This window comes from Medicago truncatula, chromosome 3 (genome assembly GCF_003473485.1).
Source record: "Medicago truncatula cultivar Jemalong A17 chromosome 3, MtrunA17r5.0-ANR, whole genome shotgun sequence".
Taxonomy (NCBI): domain Eukaryota; kingdom Viridiplantae; phylum Streptophyta; class Magnoliopsida; order Fabales; family Fabaceae; genus Medicago; species Medicago truncatula.
The window spans coordinates 26,388,516-26,413,450 of record NC_053044.1 but is presented as its reverse complement, the minus strand read 5'-3'; the positions used below and the strand labels follow the sequence as shown (position 1 = coordinate 26,413,450).

Genomic DNA, 24,935 nt, shown 5'->3' with positions numbered 1-24,935 from the left:
CAAGCGGCTTTAAGAACCAAGGAGTTGACCAAGTCCAAGGACTTGAGAGCGGATGAAAACAGTGAAGGCCTTAGTGTTTCAAAAGGAAATGGTGGAGGTAGAGGTAACTGAGGAAGCTCAAAGAGCGGAAACAAGGATAAGTATAAGTGCTTTAAGTGTCACAAGTTGGGTCACTTCAAGAGGGATTGTCCGGAGGACAATGAGAGCTCCGCGCAAGTTGTGTCCGAGGAGTATGGAGATGCGGGTGCTTTGGTGGTGAGTTGTTGGGAGGAAGATGAAGGTGAGGGTTCTCACCTTGGTATTGATGCCTTGTAGAGTGGTGATCGTCTGGAGAGACGTTAAACACTCAACATCAGCCTGGAGAGGCGGTGGTGAGAATACTCATGGTTAGTCTGGAGAGGTGGTGGTAACAATACTCATGATCAACCTTTGAGGTGGAGTGGTAAGGTGGAAGCATAGTGGAAGTACTCATTTGGAAGTTGAGGTAGAGAAAGCTCAACTTAAGGTGGAGTTGATGACATCGGGAATGGTATGACTATGGAGGCTTTGGGTGTTTATGCTCTAGTTGTGAGCATGTGAATTCTTCATGAGGACGGAAGGCATTCCGGGGTTTGAAGAATGTATGGTGTGGCTTGTGTGATTACCTAAAAGACCAAGGGTGATCGGATACAAGGTGATCTTCGAGGAAGCAGAAGACGTTCCGTGGTTGAAGATGGTTTGGTGTAGACTTGTGGAACAACTTGGTATAGTTGAATGCAAGGGAAAAGCAAAGGGAGATTGGTGGTTGATGGTTAAATTGACATCACCAACAAATTAGAAGTCAAGGTGGAGAAATGTTGAGATTTGGCTTCAAATTTGTGGTCTGGAAGAACAGAGAAATCGTGACACGAATTTGACATCGTGACACGATTTTGTGATGCCGTGAGCTGGTTTGCAGGGTGCCAAATCGTGACACGATTTGGAGGAATCGTGACACGATTTGCAAACTTGCTCGTTAAGTTTCCAGGATAAGGACTGGTCGTACCTTGTGACGTACGTACCAATCGTGACACGATTTGGAAATCGTGACACGATTTTATCAGTGGAAGACTAGTATTTAAGTGTTCTTGTGCAGATTTTGAAGAGAGTTGGAAGAGAGAGAAACTTGGAAAATCAAAGGGAGCAACTCTAGGGTTTAGGGTCTTTGATTAGAGTTTCTCTTGGGTTGGGAAACATTGTAAACACCTTGGTGAGTGAAAATCATTGAGTGTCTTGTTCTTGGTGAGATTGGGAAAAATGGTAGAAATTAGAGTTGTTTTTTGTGAACTTGTCAAAGCTAATTTCTTGTAACCCTTTTGTATCTTTTTGTAAGAACTCATTGATAGTGAATTGGAGAGTTCAATCTCTCCTCCAGAGTAGGTCAAGTTTGGACCGAACTGGGTGAACAATCTTTGGTGTCTTTGTTTTCCTCTTCTCTCTCCTTTTATCTTGTGCTTGTGGTTTGTGTTTTTCATTTTGTTTCCTAGATTAGATCTATGTGTTTTATTGTTGATTATTGCTTGCTTTATTATTGGTTACTACTTTCCTTTGCTCCACATATCATACTTTGTATTGGTGTGGTTTTGTACGGAATTCACAACAATAAGTTTAGAAATTTTTATACACTATTCGTGACCACCGATAGCTATCATAATTTTCCTAACCATTCGCCAATAACCAAGTTCATAATGAATGGGACAAAATTTGAAGAAAACATTGTGAAATTTGTACATCAGTTAGCAGACACTTTAACAAACATGCTAGTTCTTTGGTTTACTACCTAAATTTTAATTCTAATTTTAGAAAATCAAATCATAAACCATCCAAAGCAACTCATAGTTGTCAACTATATATAAACGGTAATGCATGAATGGAGAGTCAAGGAATCTAACATTGCGATTTCTCAAAGCTACATATTCAATACAACATTAATTAACAATGATAAATAAAGTCACTCGTAATTAGAATAAGTATAAAATAAATAACATCAAAGGAAATTAGCATATAAGTTGCAATTGAGTCTAAAGTACAGGCGATATAGCACCACATTGGTATCACATTAGAAACAAGGTGATATCAAACTCTCAACACAAACTTCAGAGGTAATCCAACACTTGATGTCTTGCATCAAGAGTTTTTTAAAAGTACCGTTTTTGAAATCATAAACGGCCAAATTTATTCTCTCGAATGATGTATAATCGATTAGCACTTGGTCATCCTCAGAAATCCATAGTGGCTTGGTATATGGATTATGGAAAGGACCTTTTATGTAAGGAATACGAAACAATTTAGTCCAAGATTCTTCATTTCCATATTCCTTCATCAGCCAAACACTAGAAAACGTGGGACTACGCGCAAAGATACACAAACAATCCCTCGAGCACCTAAGATAACATTATGCACATCTTCCCCTCCATAATTAGGAGGCAAAAATTTTCCGTAAGACTCAATCCCCAAATTAAAAGAAACAACACTGTGGTTATTATCCCTATATGCAATCCAATGAAGAGCACCACTCACAAATTTCAGTGATTCATAACGATTATCTGGAAGAGGTAACTCCCCGTTAATCATTCTCCAAGAATTAGTACCTAAAGTATGAACCATTCCTTGAGCTTTGAAAACCATATTACCAAAATCACAGGAAAAAACGGCAAGGACTTTGTAAACATTAGTTACATGATCATAGCCAAAACCATATAAAGTAGGACGAGAGTTTGGTGGACTTTTGAAAGAAGGCAATATTTTGAATTTTCTAATCGAAAGGTTCCACAAAAGAACATTATTTCGTTTATCATGCATGCTTTGTTTCCTAGTCAAACAAAGGATACCATGGCAAGAGCCAACGATATTATTGTATTGTTTGTTAAAAGGATAGCGTATTTGGGTAGGTTTAACGGTTACAGAGTTAAAAATGGAATCACATTGGTGAAAAGTGGAGTGAAGTGGGTAAGAGATTAACCTCGAATGATCATGAATATCGGCGTAGGATAAGATCAAGTGGCGCGTGGTTGATAAGCGAAGGTGTTTCTTAGCGAACTTTGGATCAGAAATAAGGGTATTGAAGAACTTACTGAGGCATCGTAGTTGTAGGAGGAACATGACAGGGAGCCTGCATAGAATCTCTGCCACTAGTTCGAACGGGAGTTCAGACAACAACGGTGGGTCGGAAGACATGAAAAGTGAACATAAGAGTGATAGTGTGGTTCCGATCAATTTGGTGGTGGTGGTGGTTGTTGTTTTCTCCATTAGACAATGACAAGAAACAGTATCTGTTAGGTCACTACGATATGATGATGATCAAATAGAACGAACACAAGAAAAGAGGGAATGAGTGAAAATGAAGGACAATAGATAACCAATAGTGCTGAGCTGAATTATTGGAAGAGGACGATTAGATTGATAAAGCTAGGTGATAAAGTACACATTGGATTCAATTATTTTCAATATCATGTCTGTACTTCACCAAACCAAATATAGGACCACCATCAACAAAGAAGATACCACTGTTTCTTTGTCTTAGGTAACAGTGACTTTAATCTATGTAACGAGTAGCTACAATAGTCTTTCAATGTATTAAAATTTTAAAATAATTTCTGATTGTGCATTTCATTAGTTCAAATAGTCTATGACATTAAAGTATTTCGTTAATATTGTCATATTAGTCTTTCAATATACTTAATTATTGTCATATCAGTCCTTTTAAATATTTACTTATTGTCACCCTATATGAAAATGTTATTGTGAGTATTGAGAGATTATTTTAGCGCTAAAGACTATTTTGACTAAGTGAACAATTAGTGAGTATTTTAAATTTTAAGACTATTGTGACTACTTATTACACGTTGAGGGATCAAAATAACTGTTACCCTTCTTTATTTTTGTTTTTGTTGGCGAGATGCGATATTTGAAGACATAACTTTTAGAACAAGAGGAAAAAATATTATTACTACCGTGAGGAAATGTTAATATTCTTCTATCTTTTTTTTTTACTGTGTTAATTATTTATAATATCATTTAAGGCAATGAATATCCAAATTTTGTTTGGTGGTGTTGTTAATATTTTATTGAGATTTAACTTTTTTTTTTAATAAATAACTTTTTTTTTCTCAAGTTTTAAAATAAGTTATATAGCTATATATTAAATTGTAAATATAATTTTAATCACTACTTTCTATGATTTATTAGTTACAAACCCATGTTTCGCACGGGTTTAATAGCGTATTCGATAAAAAAATTCTTCGAAAGAAGAGATTTTAAAACGACAGAACATTGTGATTCATCATAAAATATGTATGGACTGATTAAGAGAGCATATAATCAGTTTATGAGATTAGAAATTGACATAATATTTAGGATGAAAACAATTGGAGCTAATAAAGAAATCAATGATGTGTGAATTATGATTACATATTATCCAAAATTACAAATAAAAAAAAGTGTTTTTGTTATAGAGTTACCAAAAAAGGATTGATACCCATATTTACATCAAATGAAATTAAGCAAAGAAGTAACATCGATGAGTGAAGATAATCTAATCTAGGATTAGAGATAAGGTGATCTGTTGAAAGTGCGGATCATGAACACCAAATATTTATTTGGGAACGACTTGATCGTACATATTTTTAGGTGGCTGATGTAGTATTTTTCTATCAATCAAAAGTAAGTATTTTTGTGTATATCGTCTCCACAGGGACTAGCGCGATATTCAAGTCATTCGACAATCAATATTGTTCTAAGTGTATAGATTTAAAATGTGTGTTTGTGTAAACCTATAAACTATTTGACATAAAATAAAGTAGAGAAGAGATATGACCATTTCGCTTGGGGTCAGAGATATCAACCAAGCGTAACAGCTGCAATCTCTCGATCAAATAACGGATTCTAGCTTTTTAAACGATATTATCACAATCACTCGACAACATCATTCGTGTCCAAATGATGTCGTGATTTCTAATGGACTATTCAAAAGTTGATTTCCCAAACTATTAAACAATTGCAAAGTCGATCGGATCGTTTAATCGACGATTTCCTAACCGATTAAATTACCCAAAAGCATTAAGTCCTAGATTAAAAGTGTTTATCAAATATTAACATCCATGTCTAGAGTGATAACTTAAGATAGATTGTTATTCTATTTCTAGATTCAAAAGTATGTGTCCATATTATTTTGAATCTCAATAAAACATTAAATGCAAGAATAACAATATTGAATAAATAGATAGAACCATATATTAAATGATCAAAAGATTACGTAATGGCTTGTTTGAATACCTCAAAACCCACAAGGGTAGATGTAGCTACATATGTCTCTGATAGTTTGCAAAGGATGAAGAAAAGATGAAGATTCCATGACAAGATTCATGATGTCTCAATGAATCTTGGGTTGAATCTACTCTTAACTACCTTGCCTTGTGTTTCTCTCTAAAAATGCCATCTCTCCAAAAATATGATGTTGCTTCTCTCCCAAAGGTGCTCCTGTTATTCCAAAACGTGAAATCCCACCCTTTGTGATGTGGCTGCCTTCTAGTTATATAGCATGAGTTCATGTAACCTAAGTTCCCTTTCTTGCTCCAAATGCCGTTCCTTTTCCAATACGGGCCAGCCCAATTATTTTCTCATTTTTTTTTATATTCACACCTCCTAAGACATGCACACTTGCTCTTCATTCGTGTGACCTCTTATATATTTATGTGATAGTTCACACTCATAATAATAATAATTGAAACCAATGAAAGAACCAACAATGTGCAGATTAACGTTACATAATAGTTAGGTTTATAAAAGAGACTCCAAGTGTCATAGACTAACCAAAAAGGGATTTTTGCCAATATTTACATCAGACAAAATGAAAAGAAAAAAAACAAATGGCATCCCAAAGTCAAGATAGTTTACGACTACAGTCTAAAGCGATACGTCAAAATAGTAGAAGGTCAAATTGTTCAACATCAAAGATCTACTTTGGAACAACTCGAACGTGCAAGTTCTTCTGTGACTTTTCGAGATCAAAGATGAGCTTACCACCTTCTTCCATCGCTCGTTCTCTATAGAAATTGAACCACTGCCCACCCAAGTATTTTTCATAACTTGCTCGATCGGCTGTAATGAGGCGACATTTATACTGTCTTTGTGTCTAGTCATCAATGAGAGTGATTGTTTTGCGCTTTTCTTTCAGAATTGTTCTTGACACCTCGATTGGGAAATGCTAAACAGGGAAATAACTGCAATATTAGTCTAATGCATATTAACATGGATAAGATGTATGCGAATATAGTTACATATAATTTATATAATAAAGGTAGCATAACTGATTTTAAGTTAAAGAAAATGTACCATGACTTCTAATTTATCTTCCTATTATCTTCATATAAAGTCTAGATAAATGCATGCATGTACATTATATGTATCCCGTTGACCAATTAACATTGTTGAAACAAATGGAAATTAAGCATCACTTTCGCATGGGCATATATAGCTAGCACAATTTGACATTGATGTCTTCGAACATTTGGTGCAACTCTCAAAATACAATCCAAACTGGTTAGGATTGAATTTAGTTGTTTTCCAAATAGTGATGCAGTATGTATCCTAACACAAATTATGCTCATGAAATAAAGAATAATGCAATATGTATTATTGCATTATTAGCCTAACCTGAGACAGTTTGGAAAAATAGTTGTACGAAATACGTTGAGAAGAAGTCGAACTCTGACTTAAGTTCTAACTGAAGCTTTGACTCTGAGCTTGAGAAGTGTTAAGGTCACGACAACAATTAAATAAACATGGTCTAAAAACAATCAAATCGGATTGTGAAATAATAGGTTACTCTAATACTGTACTATGAAATCATAATGCAAACTTACTAAGTCTTAAACTTCTCAACAACCGGATGATGTAGGTTGATGAGCAGCCTCGAACTTGATCAATTGTTACATATATTTGGGTTTCCATTGACTACAAAATGGAAGCAAAGAACTCAAGGTAAATAGATGGTAAATGATAAAGCTACGGAGTACTTTTCCCATAATGTTACATCAACTATATTCCCACTACATAAGGAAAAACATATTTCGGGTCATTACTAAACTTATATAAAATCATATCATCTGATGCTGACAAAATAGAAAATAATACATTTTCTATTTAGCAATGTTTAGTTTTTTTGAATAAGAAAAAGATATGCATAATTTGTTAGAATATAAAGGTGCAATATATATATAAGATAAGCATAATTTTTTTAGGCATCTGTACCTTTTTTTGAAGAAAATACATCTACAATTTTACTTTTAATTAAAATCAAAATTTTGCCAAAAAATTTATACGCATTAGCGTAACAAAAAACAGACACACATAAAATATTACTCTAAATGCTAATATGTGTGTGTGTGTATTTGCGAGGTTGAAGAAAGAAAATAAAAATATTTGGTATCATTAAATGATAACGTGAATAAAAATATTTGTGAGGTTGTTATGATTAAACGATATTTAAATTAAATATATAAGTGATAAAAAGATAATAAAATTCCTTTGAAAAAAAGGTAATAAAATTAAATAGAACCTCCTTAAAAAAAATTAAATGGAACGGTTAAAAAAAAATTAAATGGAAGAAAAAAATATATTGAAATATAATATTAGAAAATAAAATAAAAGATTCCCAACGTGAATTGAAGAGAGATGCTTGTCAAATAAATTGTCGAGAAGTAGTTTTTTGAAGGAGCATTCAACAACTTTTGGCAAAAGCTCATTCCATTCAATTTTATGCATTAAAAAAATTACTTTTTTTAGTAAGTTCTTAATTGATATTGTATTTGACCTAACTTCTCCTTAAAAACGTAGAGAAGTTGAAAAAAACAGGGTCAAACAGTATCTTAATCTTCCACAACGGCAGTGTAGAACCAACTGAATTTGGGAGAAAAAAAGTTAGAAAATAGTTAAAAATAAAAAAATTTGAAAATAGTCAAAACTTTTTAAAAATATAAAAATTGACAAATAGTTAAAAAAAATCGGTGAGGTAGCACTCAACCAAGCAATACTAAAAAAAATTATATGTATTAGCGTAACAAAAAACAGACAGACAGACATAAAATATTACTTTAAACGTTAATATGTGTGTATATATTCGCGAGGTTGAAGAAAGGAAATAAAAATATTTGGTATCATTAAATGACAGCGTGAATAAAAATATTACTGAGGTTGTAATGATTAACAATATTGAAATTAAATATATAAGTGATAAAATGATAATACAATTCCTTTGAAAAAAGATAATAAAATTAAATGGAACCTCCTTAAAAAATTAAATATAACGGTTCAAAAAAAAAAAAGTTAAATGGAAAAAAAAACATATTGAAATATAATATTAAAAAATAAAAGAAAAGGTTCCCAGCGTGAGTTCAAAAGAGGTGCTTGTGAAATATATTGTCCAGAAGTAGTTTTTTAAAGTAGCATTCAACAACTTTTGCCCAAAGCTCATTCCATTCAATTTTATGCATTAAAAAAAGTTCCCTTTCTAGTAAGTACTTAATTGATATTTTGTTTGACCTAACTTCTCCTGAAAAATGTAGAGAAGTAGGAAAAAAAAAATCCGGGTCAAACGGTATCTTAATCTCCCACAAATGGCAGTGTAGAAACAACTGAATTTGGGAGAAAAAATTGGAAAATAGTTAAAAAAAACATCATTGAGGTAGCACTCAACCAAGCAACACTAAAAAATTATATGCATCAGCGTAACAAAAACACAGACAGACGGACATAAAATATTACTCTAAACATTAATGTGTGTGTAAATATTTGCGAGGTTGAAGAAAGGAAATAAAAATATTTGGTATCATTAAATGACAGTGTGAACAAAAATATTAATGAGGTTATGATGATTAAACAATATTGAAATTAAAATAATTGATACTGTGTTTGACCTAACTTCTCCTTAAAAATGTAGAGAAGTTGGAAAAAGTCGGGTCAAACGATATATTAATCTCTCACAACGGCAATGTAGAAACAACTGAATTTGGGTGAAAAAATTGAAAAATAGTTAAAAAAATAAAAATTGGAAAATAGTTAAAAGTTATTAAAAATTAAAAAAAAAATTGATGGGGAAAAATGGGAAATATGCCATAAAAATGATGAGGTGGCACCAACAAAATCCCACCAATTAGTAAATTACAAAAATGCCCTTCATTGGAGCAAAATGGTAAAATCATAGGGATTAATATTTAATATATATAGTAAATAGATGAACTTTAGTTTTCATTATGCTTTTTTTATTTATAAGTTAAAAATAAAATAAAATAAAATAAATAGAAGTGCTAAATATATGGTTTAAGGTAGGCTTGTTTTGATGTTCTCCTTGGAATTACGTTCACACGATTGGTGTAGTCTCATGAGCTATTTTTAGATAGGTTTGTTTTCTTGTTCTCCTTGTTACATTTAGTTATTTATTTAAGTTATAAATGGTAAACGTTTTCATCTCATGTTTTTTTTTACTCCTTTACCATACAAAGTATTTCTAACTGTAGTCGTAGAAGTTTAGAAATATTGACATTTTGTTTCTTTAATTTATAAATATTAGACATGAAAGGATCAAATGTCTACTATTGCAAATTAAGGACGCAAAATAAAACCAAAAACAATAAAAATAAATTAAGAGATCAAGGTGTTTAACATTTGCAATTTAAAAGATAAAAAAAATTAATTACGATTGTAATTTAAAAGATTAGAGAGAGAGAGAGTCTTGAGCATGTAGCAGAGTTTAAACTTTTAGGGTGAGTTTGCCGCTCATTTGAGTCTCACAAGGTTCGAGAGATTAGTCTCTATAGTTGTGCGCGAAGGATACTTAGTTAACACCCAAAAAAAGAAGGAGAGAGATAATATGTTTGAATGTGAAATACTCACAGTGTGATGGTATTCCATTATCAAATCTCACTTTGTACCGTACTTTGGTTGACAGTCTGGTGTATCTTACGATTACTAGACCTAATATTGCTTATGTTATTCATGTTGTCGATTAATTTGTTGTCTCTTCCACTACAATTTATTGAGTAGTAGTTCTCTGTTTTCGTCGTTATCTCTAAGGATCTCAATTTTAGAGTCTTCTCTTTCCCTCATTGTCTTTCATTGGAGTTATGTGCTTATTATGCAGACTAGGCTAGTGATCCTACAGATTGTAAGTCCACTACATTGTTTTGCATCTTTCTTAAAGGTTCTCTTATCTCTTGGGAAAGTAAGAAATAATACATTGTCTCTCGCTGTTCTATAGAAGTTGAGTATCGTGATATGCCAAATGTCATCCACTACTAAGGAAATTATTTGGATGTGTTGACTCTTGTCTAATATGGGTATCTCTCTTTCTAAACCAACTCCAATGTATTGTGATAACAATAGTGTTATTCAAATTGCTCATAACTCGGTCTTCCATGAACGCACCAAGCATATTAAGATTGATTGTCATCTTACTCGTCACCATCTTCATCATGGAACAATCACTCTATCATTTACCTCCTCATCTTTGAATATTGTTGATTTGTTCACAAAGATGCACTCCTTAAAATGTTTCCTTTTTTAGTTGACAAACTATTGATGCTCTAACTAATGCATCGTGAGTTTGAGGGGAGATGTTCGATAATAGTTATTATTTATTAGTAAGAGTATTTTAGACTTTTATATTAGCTAGTATATATTCCAATTGTAAGACTATGCATTCAATCTTTGCTCATTATGTTTATGAAACTCTAGCCTCCATAAGTTTTTCTTTTCTACCTATTCAAATATTAATGTCAGATAATCTATGTTAACGTATAGTTCAGTGAAAGCAAATAATTAGTATATAGTTTTGCTTCTTCTAGACAAATTTTATAAGTCCATCACTAATCTCACTTGTGCACCGTAAAATTGATTTCAAATAGATTGTTGGAGTGTGTGTACTAAACCGAGGGGTGGAGGTAGCATTTCCAAAATGCCTTGAGGTTCAAAGCCTATAAACAAAATAAAATAGTAACAACCAAAAAAATAAAATAGAAAAAGGAAAATAAAACAACGGATAATTCTTAATCTTCTTATTCACAACACAATCTTTCTTTCTTTCTTTCGCTTCAGAGAGTTTGTTTCAATGGCAGTTTCTTCTCTCTCAGCAACATTCATTCCTTCTCTTTCTCTCTCCTCAAATTCTTCACCATTGTTATCTTCAAAGCTAAAGCTTCAATCTCTATGCTTTGTTTCTGGTAATACGTTGAGGATTACAAATGCAAAACCTCTTCAATTGTCTACTGTTGTTCATGCTGCTCCTGAAGTTTTGAATTCTGAGGTAACCCTTTTCTTCATGTTTGTATTGTGTTTGGTTTTGTAGTGATGAATATTGATTTTGTTTAATTGGTTGGTTCTGTAGTAACGAAAATTGATTATGAATAATTTGATTCATATGCTTGAATGCATTATGAACAACAAATTTGAGTGTAAAATTCAATTCTAGAATTAAAAGCTCCAATTTTTAGTTTGCAAAATCAATTTCATCTAGAATCAATTTTGGCTTATTTAAAAGTGGAATGAAACATAAATTAAAAGTGATTTGAATGCAATCTGATTTATGTTTGGATAGATTCAAATAAATGCGATGAATTTGAGGCTAAAAATCAATTGTAGAGGTAAAACCTTAAAATTCTAGGTTCTAGTTAGTATAATTATTTTTGGAGGCAAAATCAATTTAACTTTCTTGTAACAACAATTATAATTGAAAACTTTCAAACTTGTAAAAATCAATTTTACACCTTTAGAATCAGTTTTAGCTCATGTAAAAGTGGAACCAAACATTTACTCAGAACACGAAGAAAATTTAGTTGATTGACATTTTCAATCTATTGTTAAATAGGTAATGAGTATCTAGGAATTTTCTCAATGCTTGGTTAATTAGTTTTATAAAACGTATTAGTTGAACATGTGAAAAACAATGGGGGTTTAATTTGCAAAATTTAAGGTTTTTGGAGACAGTGAAAAGGGGGAGTGAAAATTATTTATGGCAATGTTATGTCAATTATATGTAGTTTAATGTGTTGGTTAGTGAATATGAATTTCACTGGCTTCAGCAATGTTACGGTTTAGATTGGCCTACATTTTTCTGAATGTTTTAACTCAATTCAGTTGGTCTCTTTGTGATGATTATGTCTTGGTGTTTTTAGGTTGATGACTTAGAGACTCCGAGCACGTCAGAAATTAGCATTGGGGATAATGCAGACATGGTACGTTGATTGACTTGCTATTTTCAATAGTTGGCTTATATTTGTTTGCTTTTGGAGGCTTCTTATATGTGGTGCTCAAATTCCATTTTCAGTCATTTAATATGTAATAGCAATGAAATTATGAGACATTTTAGTGCATCTTTGGATTAGTGGTGAATTTAGCAAAATCACAGTGGCTCATTGCAATTTTGCCAAAAGTTACACTTTAGAGCTTCAACAAAATCACGGTGCCAGTGTGATTTTGCCTAACTCACTACCAATCCAAAATATACACTCAATTTGTAAATTGTTTTTGATAAGTCAAGTAATAGGTTATTGATGTTAGCCAGTTACTCAGCAGTGAAACATATGCTCCCTTGTCAAAAGTATGGCATAGTTTCAGAACAAGGTTACATTGGTCTCAGTATTATTAATGACATATGATGCATGTATGTGATAATTTTGCTGTAGTTTTGAATCATGCAACACATGCCCGAATTAATGTGATATATTTTTTGTTCACTTTTATGCATGACATGATTTAGTGTTTGTTGTTTATTTTTTCTGGTCGCTTATGTTTTCCATCACTTTTCATCCAAGAAACTGAAGCAGAAGCTTACATTGTTAATGAAAAGGAACTGAAGGAGTTATACTTAATGCACCTTATTTTATTATTTCACTGTTTGGTTATCAGTATTCTAAAACAAGAGCTTCCCAAACTCTTTCACTTACCCTTTAGGCCTTTTCATTTACACCCTATTTAGCTGTTCCATTGTTTTGTTTTCATTCTTCTGAGGGTTCACACAGTCCTTACTCACTCTATAAGCACCTTATTTGGTTTGCCCTTATCAGCACTCCGATTCATTCTTCTGAAACATGGATTTGGATTTGGTGCATTCAGCAATCCACACACAATCACACAGTCCAGGTCCAGGATATCGGTGAGCATTGGATCGAGATTGGACGGTCCAGATTTTAATGCATTTTTTTTTTTATTTTTCAAAAAATCTGAAAGACTGAGCTTAAAGTGTACTGTCTGATTTCAATACAATGGTTACCTACGTCCCTGACTGCATGAATGTGTGGGTGCTGACAGCATCAAATCCAAATCCCTGAAACACAGGCCTCGTGCAATCACACTATGTGATTCCTGAGGGTAATAAAAAAGGGGGAAAAGGATGTTACATGAAAATATTTCATTGTTCTTGACAATAGATTACACAAATCAAATATAGCAATCCACCAATTTCCATTGAAAAGTGAGGAGGAGAAGACGAGTTAATTGATGATATTTATGTAGAATTTACTGTTTTGACCTATAACTTATCATATTCCATGGCCTCTAATAAAATCATATCACCTGATAATTTTGTTTTTTCCCAATTTTAGTTGGCACCAAAGCACAAAATCAGAATCAAGCTTAGATCTTACTTGGTCCCCTTGATAGAGGATTCCTGCAAGCAGATATTGGATGCAGCGAGAACCACCAATGCAAAAACAATGGGTCCTGTTCCTTTACCAACCAAGAAGCGAATTCACTGTGTCCTTAAATCTCCCCACGTACACAAGGATGCTCGGTTCCATTTCGAGGTCAGAACTCATCAGCGTGTCATTGATATTCTCTTTCCTACAGCACAAACAATAGATTCTCTCATGCTGCTTCAGCTTCCTGCTGGCGTTGATGTCGAAGTCAAGCTCTAAATTTATTTGCTTCAGGTTTATAAGAATCTTGAGTATGAGTGAACTTCAACTTCCTACTAAAAGCAAATGAGTCGAAACTCAGCATGTCATATATTCCTCTCTCTGAATGTATTTCTTTGAACAATCCAAATGATCCTTTTGTTAACTTTGTCATTATGTTGTCATCTAGGCTCTTAGAATGTTTATTCCTATTGTTACGTAGATATTTGCATATCCTATTCAATGTAATGTAAGTCTGATATTATGAACACAATTATGTTATTCTTCCAAATTATGCACATGGATTTATTTTTACTGATTTGAAAAGTTACTCATCCACAACATATTTTCTGTCTCAACCTTTTTTCCCTTATGATTCATTAATTAGTATTTCTATTTAGCTACTAAGATAATAAGTCTATATTAGTTCAATGACAGAGATGTTATATGAGATGGTGGGAGTATGTATACTGGAATTCTTTAAATACAATTTATTCAAATCCACAGTCCAACCTAATTGGTGATATGATTTCCAGTTTCTGGCATTTTTTATGTTCCTTTAGTTTCAAACTGGAATTGTTATATTTTTTAAAAGATAAAAAAAAAAACCTTTTCCAACAGTGTTGATTCACCATTTTGTTCAATCTAACCAAATTAAGTGTTAAATATGTTCATGTCACTACAAAATGGAAACCTTTTAAGTGTAATCTTTACTTAATTTTAATTATTTTATTAGTTCTTAATAAATTTTCATGCATGCAGCTATAGTCCCTATGAAAATCAGATTTGGTTAAAGTCTCAGTTTTTGTCTTTGAACTGTGATCTTGGGTCAACTACGTCCTTGAATTTTTTGAAATAGCAAAAGGGTCTCTCAATATACTTCATCTCTATCAAATGAGTCTCTCATCTCAAGTCGCCAGATAGTGATGTGGTCCCAAACACTATTTATTTATGCTCGTGATCATCGTAGTATTTCTCCCGATAGTGATGTGGTAACAATGTTATTATCTTTCTTTCATTTATAACTTCTCTTTAGTTATGTAAAATGACATAATTTGACAATTTTTGCGAGATGGAGAATATTACCATAGAAATTAACTTCAGTTTAAATACAAGTTTCTTAATTTCTTCAAGAAAACGATTGAGAGCATCTTGAACAGAACCAACCCCTGCGTCCCGTGAGTTTAATTTCTTAAAGTTGTATTTGTCAAGTTTTGCAGTATAGTTGTATTTCTCCAACGTTAAAAGCCGCATGAATACTGCACATGACACGTCCTATGAAGTACGGATACACACTGTCATTGGACACGATACAAACACTGACACGTCAATATTGATAATAATTTGACAAAATCATATAATTCTATGTAATTATATGTGTTGGTATTGTGTCGGTGTCAGACACCAATGTATATCCGAGACCGAGACATGCCTAATACGAATAGTATCCGTGCTTCATAGCGTGTACCACGTGTTGTTTATAGTGCTTATTTTATGGCATGTAAGTAATAATAAGAAGTGTTAGAGAATCTCTGCATTTGAGCATCATCACAAAAGATTCTTTGCTTGAAATTAACTCCATAGCATGCGTGAGAATCTATGTGAAAGTTTCACGGAGCAATAGTGGGCATATACAAGTCATGCCTTTAATTATGCGTGAGAAATTTAGTTGCGGTGTCTCCTTCTAAAGTAGAGGAGACTTGGGGTTCAAAAAACACTAACAAATGTATTTACAATTACTTTCTAGCGTGATTTAAATCCGAGACCTCTTCAATATTTTTGACCAATAAAACTAGAGAAATTTAAAATTGTCACCAAAGTTATCATTAAATGGATGTACAAATATCATTTCTCTAAAACATAAGAGGAGTGTTATTTGAACAACCATTTGATTGACAACTTATTATACAACCATAATTTGTAAAGAAAAAGTTGGTATTTAAACGAAAACCAAAGCAATGTGAGTATTAAAGTGAAAGTTGTCATAAAATGGATGTTTAAATATTCTCAAAACATAATAGTTGAACTTCATGATAACTTTATGAAAAATGTTCAGAAATGTTTTAGGACATTGTTTAAACAATTAAAATGAGTAAATTTCATAAAGAAAACCGTGTAATTATTATTTTTTCATATGCTTGACTTTTCAAAGACAAAATTTCTTATTATGAGATCCTTGAACAATATTTTCGGTACAATTGTTAACATGACCCTAACTTTATTTATTTAGCTTTTAAAAATTTAAGTTTGTTTTTCTTCAAAAAAAATAAAAATATATAAGTTTGTTTATTCAACATATAGAATCATATCATATCACTATTTGGTAATTGCAATAAATGTGAGCCTCCTAAACAAATCTATTCAGAATTTGTAGCAAAAACACAGTTATGTGTAATATGTTCAGATTTTACAAAAAAAAAAATCACAACTCTAACAACTACCTTTCATAAATCCTAACTATTGATTCTTTCTTCACTTCACCATTCAACCAATTACTAGTTTTACAAACAAATTCTCCAAACAATGGATCCGTACCACATGTTTGGGAAGAAAGACATTCCTACAAGAAAAGAGTGCAAAGAAACTACTGCATTCCTGCAACAAAGAAGTCCAAAGAAACAAAAGACAGTGCATCAAAAAAGCAGTCAAAATCAAAAGGAGACTCAGCCAAAGTTATTTCACACTCAAAAGACTTCACGGTTTGAAAAATATTTTCAAATGCTGAATCAGAAGATTCATCTCAATCAGAATTCTTACTGGAACACCAACTCTAATTCTCAAATGTATACTCCACCATATACTAGCCAACAACCATATCAGAGGATAAAAACTGTGGCTGGTATTAATACTGTAAGTGTAAATCTAATGAGCAAGTTTGGAGATATGAATACAAATGTTGCATCATCTTCATCAAACCTTAATCTGCCAACTGCTACAAGTTTGAATACTTCAAGTATAGATACACATGTCAACTATGATTCATCTGAAGGTAATAATAACAATAGCATGTAACATTATTAATAAAATAGGTGCATGATCTAATCTAAAAATATAATAATACCTTCAGGTTCAAGTGATGATAGTTACTCAAGTCTTGATGAAGAAGAAACACATACAAATAACAAAGTTATGGGTTATGACATTCTTACTGAAGGTAGTTTAATTTAAAACCATTAATATAAAGTGCACAACAATACAATTGTATAGTTGATATTATTTTGGTGTTATTCGTTATAGGTTATTATGATCATGGTGATCCACTCATTGAATGTCAGTATTGTGGAGCAAAAATGTGGTACCAAGAGAGAATGAAAAAAAATACACATTCTGCAAATCCTAAGTACCAACTATGTTGTGGAAATGGAAAGGTTCAACTTCCACTCTTGAAGTCACCACCTCCATTGCTTCAGCATCTGTTATTTGATCGTGATTCATCAGATAGCAAGAACTTTCAGCAACAGATCAGAGTTTATAATATGATGTTCGCATTCACTTCACCAGGAGCAAAGTTGGATAACAAAATCAATAATGGCAGAGGGCCACCAATAATCAAAATACAAGGTCAACCATGTCATAGAATAGGAAGTTTATTGCCTATGCCAGGACAATCACCAAAATTTGCACAACTATACATTTATGATACAGAAAATGAAATACAAAACAGACTTCAAGGGTTTAGGTATGTACATTCATGTTTATGAAAGTTTTTATTTCATATAACTAGACAGATAAGTTTATTCATAAGCTTTATATTTTAATCATTCTTTACAGTTAATCTCTTTTCCTGATTTGATCTACAGGAACAATAACAACATTGATCCAGATATTGTTTACAAGTTGTCCGAAATGCTTTATCAGCATAATACACATACAAAGTCTTTTCGGATGGTCAGAGAAAGATTGAATCAAGGTAATGCGAACAACTTGAAGCTAAGGTTGATTTCTGAGAGGTTTACGGATGGTAGAATTAACAATCAACCCACTGTGTCTGAGGTAGCTGCTCTTATTGTTGGTGATGTTGACACTGCTTCAAAAAGAGATATAATAATAGAGACTCAACGTGGCAAACTTCAAAGAATAGATGAATTTCATGCAAGCTACCTGGCTTACCAATATCCCTTAATATTTCCTTATGGCGAGGATGGCTATCGACGTGGTGTGGCTCATAGAGATAGAGAAAGTTCTAAGAGCAATAAAAGAAATTGGCTGACTATAAGAGAATGGTTAGCTTTTAGAATTCAATCCAGAACAGAGGAAGGCCAAACTTTATTATGTTCAAGAAAACTATACCAACAGTTTTTAGTTGATGGATTCGCCATGTTGGAGTCTGAAAGACTCGAATGGCTGAGGAAAAATCAATCAAAACTACGAGTCTCTAAGTATCGTAGTCTGAATGAAACTGATCACCAAATTCAAACTCAAGGGTCAAACAAAGGAAAAAGAGTAATATTACCTGCAACACATGTGGGAAGTCGTAGATACATGGATCAATTATATTTTGACGGAATGGCAATTTGTAGCTATGTTGGTTTTCCGGACCTTTTCATTACATTTACTTGCAATCCCAACTGGCCAGAAATACAAAGAGTGCTAGGATCAATGAATTTGAAAGCACATGATCGTCCTGATATAATATCAAGGGTATTTAAAATGAAGTTGGATGAGCTCCTTTCAGATTTGACCAAGAAAAACATGCTTGGGAAAGTTCTTGCATGTAAGTTTATTATTAATGCACGCAACATACATATATTACTTTATCTACAAGCATTGCAAATTTATATAAATTAACAAACTTTACTTTCAGATATATACACCATTGAGTTTCAAAAGAGGGGATTGCCACATGCACACATACTTATATTTCTACATCCATCTAATAAGCTCCCCACTCCTGGTGTTATTGACAAGATCATTTCAGCAGAGATACCCAATCAGGAACATGAGAAAGAGTTGTATAATTTGGTTAAAAATCATATGATCCATGGTCCATGTGGTTTATCTCATAAATCATCACCTTGCATGAAAGATGGAAAATGCACAAAGTACTACCCTAAGAAGTATCAGAACTCAACAATTGTTGACAAAGAAGGTTATCCGGTGTACAGACGAAGAGACAATGGTAACACAATTGTCAAGAACGGTGTTTCACTCAATAACAAACATATTGTACCATATAACCCTACGTTGCTAATGAAGTACCAAGCACATATCAATGTGGAATGGTGTAGCAAAAGTGCATCGATTAAGTACTTATTCAAGCACATAAATAAAGGTTATGGTAGGATAACAGCCGTTGTTGATCCAACACAAGACAGAGATTCAACTCAAAGTGGTAACATTGATGAGATCAAACAATACTTTGATTGTAGGTATGTATCACCAGGTGAAGCATGTTGGAGAATTTTTTCATTTCCAATACATGGTCGGAAGCCAGCAGTTGAAAGGTTGTTCTTTCATATTCCAGGCGAACAACCGGTTTACTTTAACGATTATGAGCATATTGATGATGTCCTGTTGAAGCCAAGTGTCACTGAATCAATGTTTACATCTTGGATGCAAGCAAACAAGATTTATCCTCAAGCCAAGAATTTGACGTATGCTCAGTTTGTTTCTAAATTTGCATATGATAAGAGGAAAAGGTCATGGAAACCGCGTATGAAAGGTTATACTATTGGGAGGCTAATTTGGGTTCCTCCAAGTACTGGAGAACTTTTTTACTTAAGAATGATGCTTACTGCTGTAAAAGGACCTGTCAGCTATGAAGATATTAAAACTGTTGCCCATATCCAATATAAAACTTTCAGAGAAGCATGTTTTGCAATGGGTTTCCTTGAAGATGATAGAAAACATATAGAGACCATAAAAGAGGCAAATGTGTGGGGTTCTGGAAAGTACTTAAGGAAGTTATTTAGCACGATGCTCCTATCGTGTACCATTAATAGACCAGACCATGTGTGGAATCAAACTTGGAAATTGTTGTCTGATGGGATACTTTATGATCAGAGAAAATTGACAGCTAATCAAGGTATGGTTCGGTAACCTTATTTCATAGATCAAACAATTTATGTACTTCATAACCAATACTTATTGAATAAGGGTTTATCTTATATTTAGACTTGCAACTTACTTCTGAAGAGATACAAAGTTTATCTTTGCTTGAGATTGAGAAACATTTGCAAACAAATAGAAGAAGTTTGAAGGAATATCCATCAATGCCATATCCAAAAGGATATGTTGCAAGTCAATTAGGGAATAGACTAATATATGAAGAATGTGGTTATGATCAATCTATTCAACAACAACAATTCCAACAATTATTCAGTTCTCTTACAGGTTATCAAATTTACGTTTACTGTACAAACAAACATTCACTATACGAATTGTCTAATCTTGATGTGCCAAGTTTTAAAAATTGAATCTAATTTCTTTATAGATGAGCAAAGAGGAATATTTGAAACAATTATGCAAGCAGTCAACAACCAAAAGGGAAGAGTATTTTTCCTACATGGTCATGGTGGAACTGGAAAAACTTTCATGTGGAGAACTTTAGCATCAGCCATACGTTCTCAACGTCATATTGTGTTGACTGTGGCATCAAGTGGAATAGCATCACTTTTATTACCAGGAGGAAGAACAGCACATTCAGAGTTTAAAATTCCTGTTCCTGCATTTGATTGCTCGACATGCAATATAGAAAAAGGAAGTGAAATCGCGGAGCTACTGAAACTAACAAAACTCATAATATGGGATGAAGCTCCAATGACCCATAAATTTTGCTTTGAGGCACTAGACAAAACTCTTAAAGACATAATGAGTTCAAGCACTTCAATATTTGGAGGAAAAATAGTAGTTTTTGGGGGAGACTTTAGACAAATTCTACCTGTCATTCCAAGAGGAAGTCGTTCTGACGTCGTCCATGCAACAATTAATGCATCATATATTTGGGATCATTGTCATGTGCTAACTCTAACAAAAAATATGCGTTTGCAATCTTGCGCACAAAGTTCTGATGCAGCGGAACTCAACCAGTTCTCACAATGGATATTAAACATTGGCGATGGCAAGATTTCTGAGCCAAATGATGGTAATGCTGAGATAGAGATTCCAAGTGAATTATTGATTACCAATTTTGACGATCCTATTCATGCAATTGTGAGAAGTACATATCCAAATTTAATGGAAAATTATAAGAATGAAGATTTTTGGCAATCTAGGGCAATTTTAGCATCAACAATTGAAGTTATCGATCAAATAAATGAATATGTCCTAGGATTGATTCCAGGTACTACTTGATTCACAAAGTTTACTTATTTTCCATCCTTCTTTTGTTCAATATTTATTATGTTCTTTGAAATATACCATGCTACAATATAGGTGAGGAAATGGTGTATTTGAGTTCAGATTCTATAGATCAGTTAGAAGCCAATGCCAATGAAGCATTTGAAGAATTTACCCCAGAGTTTTTGAGCTCACTAACAGCATCGGGTCTTCCTAATCACAAAATCAAACTCAAGGTTGGTACTCCAATAATGCTCTTGAGAAATTTAGACCAATTAGAAGGATTGTGTAATGGAACCAGATTAATTGTTACGAGGCTAGCAAATCATGTGCTAGAAGCAAAGGTCGTCTATGGGAAGAATATTGGAAGCATTATCTACATTCCACAAATTTCTATCTCTCTGTCTCAATCACCATGGCCGTTCAAGCTTATTAGGAGACAATATCCTATAATTGTCTCATATGCTATGACAATTAATAAATCACAAGGCCAATCTCTCGACTATGTTGGGCTATACTTGCCTAGACCAGTGTTTAGCCATGGCCAGCTATACGTGGCAGTTTCCAGAGTTAAGAGCAAGCAGGGTCTCAAGATCTTAATACATGATGATGAAAGACAGCCACTAAACACTACCACTAATGTTGTCTTCAAAGAGGTCTTTCAAAATCTTTAATTAGTAAGTTATTCAACATTCATATTCAATTTATATATAGTACCATCATATGCAATCATAACTACATACAATAAATTTTCTGTGTTAGAATAGACATGCTATCAGGTTGATTGTATCAAAGTGCATTTTCTTAACAGTATGACATATGGTTCAAGGTTTTATTAGAAAACCAGCTATCTGTTTGTTTTGTATCCTGCAATTTTCAGATTAATACAATCTATCTGTTAAACTATTATCTGTGGCATGAAAACCATAAATGTTAGTTATGGTCCACATTGCAGTTACATTTTCTAACTTTCCATCTTCAGTTTAACTCTTTCTTTCATGTTACGACTTAACTATTGGTTTACTCTATTATATTGATAGTAGATTACATTAAAACAAGCTAATGTTTCTCTTATACACAATTTATTTTATTGCATGTTTGGTGGGTTATACTTTAATTACTTACTAAACAGTACACATACAATTAACTTAGTCGGTACAATGTTAGTTTATTTTTACATGATTCACCAATAGGGGAAATCCCACACTAACATAATATACGGTTGATAGCATTATTATTTTGTTTTTTCATGACTCATGTTCTAAAATCAACTATGCTCATAATGTAAGACTAAATAACAGCATAGAATTGATTTGAATTTTCCGTCAACGAAAGTGAGTTTAATTTCTGTTCTAGCTTCAAGGTGTGGAAGGAGGTGCAGAGGAGACGAAGAGACACAACAGAAGGATATCAAGCACGGAAGCAAGGGCGTATGGTCGTTGCAAGAGGGTTGTTATATCATGGGAGAACAACAGAAGTACATTAAGCAATGAGCAAAACATGAGGTGGCACCTTAATCCATTGCTCCTAGAAACACTACAGGAATTTTGTGTGCTTCGAAGCCAGAAGCAAATTAGAATCATCTACGAAGCTGTTGCAACATTTTTCGTGCGCCAAATCAAAACCGGGGCAATTTAGTGTCAGCCAAGCCTATGCTATGTAGAGTTGATGTAACCTATGTTTCTTTAAATTATGAATCTGAATATATATTTTAGTATCCACTTGAAGTGTTGATGTAACTATGTTTCTTTAAATTCTGAATCTGAAATCTGAATATATATATATATATATATATATATATATATATATATATATATATATGTTATAATTTGTTTTTTTAAAAAGAATATACGTTCTGATTTTCTTTTTCATCCTAAGTTCCAAATGAAAGATGTTCACAATCAAAACATCAACCGATTGATGAAAAATATATATCAAAATAATAAATGGAAAGTGTCATACTATTAAAAAGATGAAATTTTAATGTAAGTAATAACTGTCTATACCAAGTGAACACATAACAAAAAAGAGACGTCGAAGTAAGTAAGTAAGAAACTAAGCTAAGCAAACACAATCAGTGATGTTCTAGAGATTCTTCATCCTCATCCAGTGAAGAGTCTTTCAATCTTTTCACACATTGCATACAAATAAAAATCTCTTTTAAAGAATAAAATTAAGCAATGAATACCTATTTCCATACACTTGAGGATCCACTCATGATGAGTTGAAGCTGTCTTATGCATATTTCTTTTTTCAACTTAACGATTTTTCACTTAAGCAATGAGCCATACATGAGACACCTTTTGTCAAAACAAGAAAAAATATATGAGACACTCAGAAGTCACAATAAAAGGTCAGATCGCTTTATTTACAAAGACAAGGAAACTACATGAAAGCTAGAATGTAGAATCTATTGAAATGAAACCGAGAGGAGACGAGGGACTATTACCAGGAAAGTGAAGTGATTGTTGACCATCTTGATCCTGATACCAATCTTATTAGAAGTTTCCTCCAAAGTAACATGTTGTCCCTCAACTTATCAATCTTACTCTGAACAAAATATCTCATAATCCAACATGAATTTATCAGCATACAATCTCTACTACTTTTTTAATAACAACATTCTAACTACATATTATGAATGCCATGGAAATGCAGTTTCAGAAGCATAATGCACTTCTTAGTACAATTTGATACAAATATTAGTAATAAGAGAATAAAAAGGGGTTCATGAAGAAAACACATATATGTATGTATCATTCTGCTAAGCCTCACATGAAAAACACATATAGCCTTTTGGTTTAGAAGCAAGATGCATATAAGCCATTGCTTGAAACCCTTGTCATGCATAGGAAGAATATGGCTTATTTCTGAAAACTACACAATTATTACAAGATTTCCCCTAAAAAATAATAGCTGGTAGTGCAAAAGAGTGCAAAACTAAAAGAATAATCACCTGATTTTTGTGAAGGCATCAAGGCAAACCACTAGCAAAGTAATGCAAACTCTAATTGGATGTACATGAGTCAGGGATACGTCACACCTCTCTGAACCTGTCAAAAAAAGAGGCCATAAGCAACAATTAGACTATAAAAAAGAGACGAGAGACATAAATCAAGTACAAAAACACAGGGAAATGTTTTGATATTTGATCTTACTAGTAAATCAAATACCGATAGGAAGTGAACTAAGCAGTACACAGAGAGGCAAAGACTCGAGGGTCCAAATCCATAACAAGAACGGGTGTGTTTAACTGTTTATCACATTGTAGAAAGAAAAAATCAGTAACTGGATTACCCAATTAAAATTGTACTGATTGGTTTCCTAGAGTTTTATTTGATTTTGGTTTTGAAAATGAAAGATTCTTGTAAAATGTTAAAAGAGACGAACATTGATGAAAATATCCTTTTAAGTCAATCACCTTGTAAATCCTTCATATTTAGTTTTAAATGACTATATGGAAGTATTTAATTGATAGATGAGTGTTGAATGTGATGTTTATCTTAAGGTGATGTATTTTCCTCTTGATTTGGAAAGTGGGCAAAATCATATATCTGATGTGAAATTATGTAAAGGTGATGATATTGGTGAATCCATATACGTTGTTTATTATGATATGGTGGGTGAATATATATGTTGTTGTGAATGTGTTGATGAATCTTGCTATTAAGAGTCGTTGTGTCATAGTTGACTAAGAGGTGGAGTATGTCGTAATTAATTATGTACATTTGTTGTTGTTGTTGTCGTCGTTGT

General features: G+C 32.9%; 3 protein-coding genes and 1 long non-coding RNA gene across 5 annotated transcripts; 2 read left to right on the top strand and 2 right to left on the bottom strand.

Moving 5' to 3' along the window:
- Positions 1 to 1,889: 1,889 nt before the first annotated feature.
- On the bottom strand, positions 1,890 to 3,448 carry LOC25489104 (F-box/kelch-repeat protein At3g06240). The gene has a single exon (XM_013604543.3). The coding sequence runs from the start codon at positions 3,265 to 3,267 to the stop codon at positions 2,341 to 2,343; it is 927 nt and encodes a 308-aa protein (XP_013459997.1). The 5' UTR covers positions 3,268 to 3,448; the 3' UTR covers positions 1,890 to 2,340.
- A 7,609-nt stretch (positions 3,449 to 11,057) lies between these two features.
- LOC25489103 (cyanelle 30S ribosomal protein S10) lies at positions 11,058 to 14,235 on the top strand. The gene is made up of 3 exons (XM_013604542.3): positions 11,058 to 11,317; positions 12,186 to 12,245; positions 13,614 to 14,235. Exons 1-3 carry the CDS (start codon positions 11,123 to 11,125, stop codon positions 13,923 to 13,925), a joined length of 567 nt encoding a protein of 188 aa, XP_013459996.1. The 5' UTR covers positions 11,058 to 11,122; the 3' UTR covers positions 13,926 to 14,235.
- A 2,135-nt stretch (positions 14,236 to 16,370) lies between these two features.
- Positions 16,371 to 24,560, bottom strand: LOC120579306 (uncharacterized). Of its 2 annotated transcripts, none has more exons than XR_005645106.1 (5): positions 24,341 to 24,560; positions 24,139 to 24,235; positions 23,632 to 23,732; positions 23,371 to 23,482; positions 16,371 to 16,499 (listed from the first exon to the last, which is right to left on the bottom strand). It is a non-coding gene; the product is annotated as an uncharacterized lncRNA (long non-coding RNA). The 2 variants fall into 2 exon arrangements; XR_005645107.1 differs by lacking the exon at positions 16,371 to 16,499 and adding an exon at positions 18,341 to 18,472.
- LOC112420178 (uncharacterized) lies at positions 16,406 to 22,947 on the top strand. The gene is made up of 9 exons (XM_039831219.1): positions 16,406 to 16,893; positions 16,972 to 17,058; positions 17,142 to 17,583; positions 17,705 to 18,618; positions 18,709 to 19,929; positions 20,019 to 20,237; positions 20,338 to 21,186; positions 21,279 to 21,859; positions 22,539 to 22,947. The coding sequence occupies exons 1-8, from the start codon at positions 16,428 to 16,430 to the stop codon at positions 21,854 to 21,856; spliced, it is 4,776 nt and encodes a 1,591-aa protein (XP_039687153.1). The 5' UTR covers positions 16,406 to 16,427; the 3' UTR covers positions 21,857 to 21,859; positions 22,539 to 22,947.
- Positions 24,561 to 24,935: the final 375 nt, after the last annotated feature.